Source organism: Gopherus flavomarginatus, chromosome 3 (assembly GCF_025201925.1).
Source record: "Gopherus flavomarginatus isolate rGopFla2 chromosome 3, rGopFla2.mat.asm, whole genome shotgun sequence".
NCBI lineage: Eukaryota > Metazoa > Chordata > Testudines > Testudinidae > Gopherus > Gopherus flavomarginatus.
In genome coordinates, this window is record NC_066619.1 from 282,564,328 (window position 1) to 282,569,331 (window position 5,004).

The 5,004-nt window shown below is 53.1% G+C and overlaps 1 protein-coding gene across 1 annotated transcript; it reads right to left on the minus strand.

Moving 5' to 3' along the window:
- Positions 1–1,903: 1,903 nt before the first annotated feature.
- LOC127046433 (homeobox protein not2-like) lies at positions 1,904–4,297 on the minus strand. Its single transcript, XM_050943459.1, has 3 exons — positions 3,976–4,297; positions 3,690–3,874; positions 1,904–2,107 (listed from the first exon to the last, which is right to left on the minus strand). The coding sequence occupies exons 1-3, from the start codon at positions 4,295–4,297 to the stop codon at positions 1,904–1,906; spliced, it is 711 nt and encodes a 236-aa protein (XP_050799416.1).
- Between the last annotated feature and the right edge of the window lie 707 nt (positions 4,298–5,004).

Here is a 5,004-nt window from a genome sequence, read left to right on the forward strand (position 1 = left end):
ATCACGAATGACTCCATGGTGTTGGACCTCTGCCTTTGTGACTGTCCCAAGTAAAACACTGGGAGAAGAGCAAAATATTCCTCATGCATGTTTTTTTTCTTCTGGAATTACTGACATCTGGGCCCTATCCTGCCAGCGATGCCCAGCTCCTCAAAGGTATTTAGGTACCTAACTTACTGTTGATTTCAATGAAGTTAGGAGCCTAAACACCTGTGTGGATCTGGGCCATGTGTTTTGTAACTTGAGGACTGGGCCCTTTTCCCTAAAGTCTGTGCAGACCTGGACTGGATCCCTGGCAGTCAGGTTGGTGAATACACCTTCTGGCAGCTTCAGGACATCCGTGCACTGATGCCCTGTTTTCTTGATGCTTGTAATTTGTTAAGCTCTAAACTACTCATCTTGCCCCCATCCTCCATCCCATGCCAGAATATCTGATAGCCTCACAATTTTTAATATATTTATCCCAAGAGGTAGGGTAGCACTATTATCCCCATTGTACAGGTGGGAAACTGAGTCACCGAGGAATGAAAGCTAACCTGTTCAAGTGACCGGTGATTTTGGGGGCCCAATTTGAGACACCTTGAAGGGGGCTTGATTTTCAGAGGGCAGGTGCTTGATGCATACTGAAAAGCGAGGTGTGTAAAGGCAGTAGAATCAAGCCCATGTATTTTAGTTAAACATTTTTCACTACATGCCATTTAAAATCAAATAATAAAAATATTGCCATTTAATACAGGACTAACCCCCTGCAGCTCTTCTAGTGGAGGGCATTAACCTCTCATGTGGCCAGACACCACATTTATCTTAATTTCAGCCCTGCTTCTGAAAACACTCAGTAGGGAGAATTGTGCTTCCCAAGCATAAGGCCCCTGGAAGCTAGCACTACTCCCAGCTGTTTGTGCAGGAGCGGGCTCCTAGCCTGTTTTACAGGGCAATGCACATGTGCCAAGTGGTGTAAGAAAGACACAATATTATCTCCTCTCTTTCAGCATTAACAAAAAATCCTTGTGGACTAACGACTACAGAGGTAGCAACCCTGTTTGGTTTTTTTTCCTTTCTTAGTGTGCTCGAGTGGGACTCAGGATGCCTGGGTTCTGTTCCTAGCCACTGCCACTGCCTGGCTGTGTGACCTTGGGCAAGTTCTGTTACCTCTCTGCTCCTCTTTGTCTGGACTACTGTAAACTCCCTCATTCGCTGGCCAGGCTGTCATTTGGCTGGATAGCCTCGACGCTCACCTGTCCTGAGACCAACATGGCTACAACACTGGAAACAAAGAGAGATTAGAACAAACCAAGGCCAGGTCTACATTGTAAATTTACACTGGTGAACTAGGTCGCTTAGGGGTGTGAAAAATCGGGATGGGGGGGGCAAAGTGCCTTTCTCTTATCTCCCCACTGCACCAAAAAGTTTGTTTATACAAAGAGCGGCGAGGCATGCCAGTAAGATGGAAAAAATCCTGCAAGTGCGTTCCCATGAACAAAGAGAGGCAGTGTTCCAGGCTAAATTAGGGGTTTATTACAAAGGAGGTTGGGGAGGAGGGGTTATTAAATAAATAAGAAGGGGGAAGATGACTTTGGGATACATTTTTATCCTGACACAAATTCAAGAGAAGCCTACAGTGCTACTGCTTTACATTAGAGCCAGTGACTGTGTAATTCCCACGTAGGTGCCCAGAGGCCCATGACAGGCCTGGCGTAAGAACCTGAGCCAGCTAGAGTAGCAGAGTAATTGTGTTTTATTTTTTTAAACAAATTGCATAAATTAATCTATTTTTGCACTGCAAAAAATAATCCCTACACTGTATATATTATATATGCATGTTGCCAGCTATAATACAGTATGTACAGGGGTGAGGACCCGAAGCACAGCACAGGAGGGTCTGTCCAGAGAGATGTGCAGTAGATTACTCCAAGTGAGGGGAGGACAAACCTTCCTGATCATCGGTAGATTCCTTGGTAAAGTCTCTGTCCCCTTCCTCTCCCTGGTGGGTCTGCGAGTCCTGGTTCCTTTGGGGTGTGGCCAGACCCATCTTCATCAGTTTGGCTTGTTGCTGTTCCAGGCTCTGCTTCCTCCACTTGATTCGTCTGTTCTGGAACCAAACTTTCACCTTTGGAAGAGAAGACGTTTCGCTTTTAAAACCCAGACTAGCAGGGACCTTCGCTAAGCAGATCTAATAACCTTCAAAGGCCTCAGATGCTGTGGTGATAGGCACCCGTGCAAAAACCCAAGGTAGATGCAGCTTCAGAGACACCTCCCTGGTTGAAAAGTTTGTGTGTGGGTGTGGGAGATGACAGCCAGCCCCCTCCGCCTCTCCTCGTGGATCACTGTCTAACAGGCCAATCCAAGGGCCCGATCCTGTGCCAACTGGCAGTCAAACGCCCACTGATTTGGGTCAGATCAGGGTCAGTCAAAATACACATTTGACTAGTTGCTGGAGAGAGCCAGTTATCCCTGAATGGTGGTAAAGGGATGTTGATTGACTCAGGAGAGCTGGGTTTGATTCCTCCTTCCTGTGAGACGCTGAGAACCTAGGTCCAGATCCTCAGAGCTCTTTAGGTGTCTAATTCCAATTGAGTTCAATGGGCGTTAGGTGCCTAAGTACCTTTCAGGATCTGGGCCCTAGCTGTCAGCTGGATCTCATCAGGGCAGCTTGCCATGGTAGCAGCATCCAGAGGTGTTGAGTGGGGGAAAGGTCCAATGATTAGCCTGGGGGTGAATTCCCTGCTGTGCTACAGGCCTGTCTGTTCCTCGGTTCCCCACCTGGAGAAGAAGGGGAATGGTACTTTGTCGTGTCTATTTAGATTGTAAGATTTTGGGGGGAGATACTGGTTCTGATCACGGGGCCCATAGCACCTAGGACACTGGGACCCAGTTCCTGAGCAGAGCTGTTGCTGTGATATCAGCAATAATACTGGTCCCTGCTTTGGAGAGCTCAGACTTCAGAGACTAGTTACTGTCCCAGACCACAGCAACAAGAGAAAGAGGTGAAAAAAATCCAGCTTTTAAGAGCCTTTGGAACCGGTTTCTTCCTCCCTTCCTCCCAGTGAGTAGCCACAGCCGCTGAGCTACTCAGAGCCTGCCCCAAAGCCCTGTAGCCAGCAGAAGTCCCATCGACTTCCGTGGGCTTTGGGTCAGGTCCACAGGCAGGAGGGCAGAATCAAGCTCATGGAGGTTTCCACATGCTTCCCAGATGGGAGCTGCTGCTGGAATCCTTCCCCCCGGGCCCCGTCTGTTCTCAAGGGCTTTATTCAGTCTGGCTTGGGCTCCACAAGGCTTCCATTCCCCTTCCCTTGGGAGGCTTTTATGTACAGTCACTTGACTTCCCCCCTCCCCTCACAATAGAAAAACTAGAGAAAGCCCATGGGAGAGTGAGTCCTGCACTGGGCTGGGCGGCGGTGGGGGGGACTGGGAAATGCGCCATCTTGCAGCCCTGATTTGGAGGAACACTTGTATTGAAGTCAATGGGAATGTGTGCCGAACTCCAGGGAGGATGGAGAGAAACCTGTGACGCCCTGGGTGGCTTCATCCGTCTCTTTCTGTCCCCCTTGGAGCTGGACACACTGGGGAGCCAGACCCCGGGGCAGGTAGCTTTGCAGATGGAGGAGGCTCCATCCCCCTGGGTTCCCCTGGCACTGCCATCCCTACCACCATCTAGGTACAGGGCTGGGGGAGAGGCAGGCTTGTCTTACCTGCTCCTCGGTGAGGTGCAGAGCGGAGGCGAGCAGACACCGCTCGGTGCCCACCATGTACTGCTGCCGGGCGAACTCCTTCTCCAGCCGGGCCAGCTGGTCGCTGGTGAAGATGGTCCTGACCCGCTTGGATTTGCCCGACTTGGCTCTGAAGCCTGGGACGCAGCATTTGGAGAGCAGATACCCTGTGCGTAAAGATGAAAGAGCTCAGAGGAGAGGCGCGGGGCGCTGGCCACGAGTGGGGTGCCCTGGGGGGGGTGAGAGTCGGGGAACATCAGGCTCTTACCTGGGGCTCTGAGAGGGGCCCGCCAGCCCGCCAGGGCCGGGTAGCAGACGGGGTAGAGCGGCCGAGGCTGCAGGAGAGGGTGCGCCTGGGCGCACAGCTGGAGCGCACCGCCCGGCCAGGCGCTGTCTGGCCAGCCGGGGTCCCAGCGCCCGGCGCCAGGAGGCGGCGGCGGCGGCGAGGGGTCTGACCGGCCCAGGAGAGCGTCGATGGTGAAGGATTTCCCCGCCGGAGCCTTGGGGGAGTGTCCGAGGGGCGGGGGGCCGGGGTAAGGCAGCAGGGCCGGAGCGGGCAGCCCAAAGGGCAGCAGGGCCGTAGTCAGCATGGCCAGGCGGTGCCAGAGATCGGCGAGGGGGTCCCTGCACCGGGAGGAGACGGGAGGCAGCAGGAGGCTGAGCGCGCTCCTGGCCTGATCATACAGCCAGGCCAGCCCCGCTCCCTCCCTTATATCCGGAGCAGGGACCCTGAAGTGCTAATGGCTCCTGCTGAGCTTTTGTTCGCCCCTAAGTAGCAGATGAAAAAGGTGTCCGGGCCAACAAGGGATCCAATTAATGGATGGGCCGGGGAGCTGGAAGGGGGCGGGTGAGATCCACTTGACAGCAGCTTCAGAAATCTTCCAAGATCGCAGGGTCGCTGGTGGGGTCACCCTTGAGTTTACACACACACAAACCTCCAGAGTCACTTCCATCCCATTGTTTCCATCTTGTCAGCTCCGGTGGAGCTGCCAGCCCATGGATATGGCCACAAACCGGAGCCTGGAGAGGTTCTATGTACAGAAATCCAGGAGGCAAAGCACCCCAAGTTCTCCTCTCTCCCAATCCCCTTTTCCTCATCAATTTCTGCCCTGGGTCCTTGGTTGGGAATATGCCACCCCCACCCACCCAGAGCCAGAGCTAGGGCCTTGGAAGGGGCCCAGGGGCCTGCAGGGCAAGGAAGCGACGCTTGGCTCACACGGGAACACTAGCTTCAGGGGAGATTCTCCTGAGTAGGGGAATGCAGGGTTACAGGTGGCACTGATTTATAGCTTCATTT

Coding starts and splice junctions, on each gene's coding strand:
- LOC127046433 (XM_050943459.1), bottom strand. CDS start 4,297: ATGCTGACTACGGCCCTGCTGCCCTTTGGGCTGCCCGCTCCGGCCCTG. Junction 3,875..3,975: donor GGCCCCTCTCAGAGCCCCAG/GTAAGAGCCTGA, acceptor CTTTACGCACAG/GGTATCTGCTCTCCAAATGC. Junction 2,108..3,689: donor TGCACCTCACCGAGGAGCAG/GTAAGACAAGCC, acceptor TCTCTTCCAAAG/GTGAAAGTTTGGTTCCAGAA.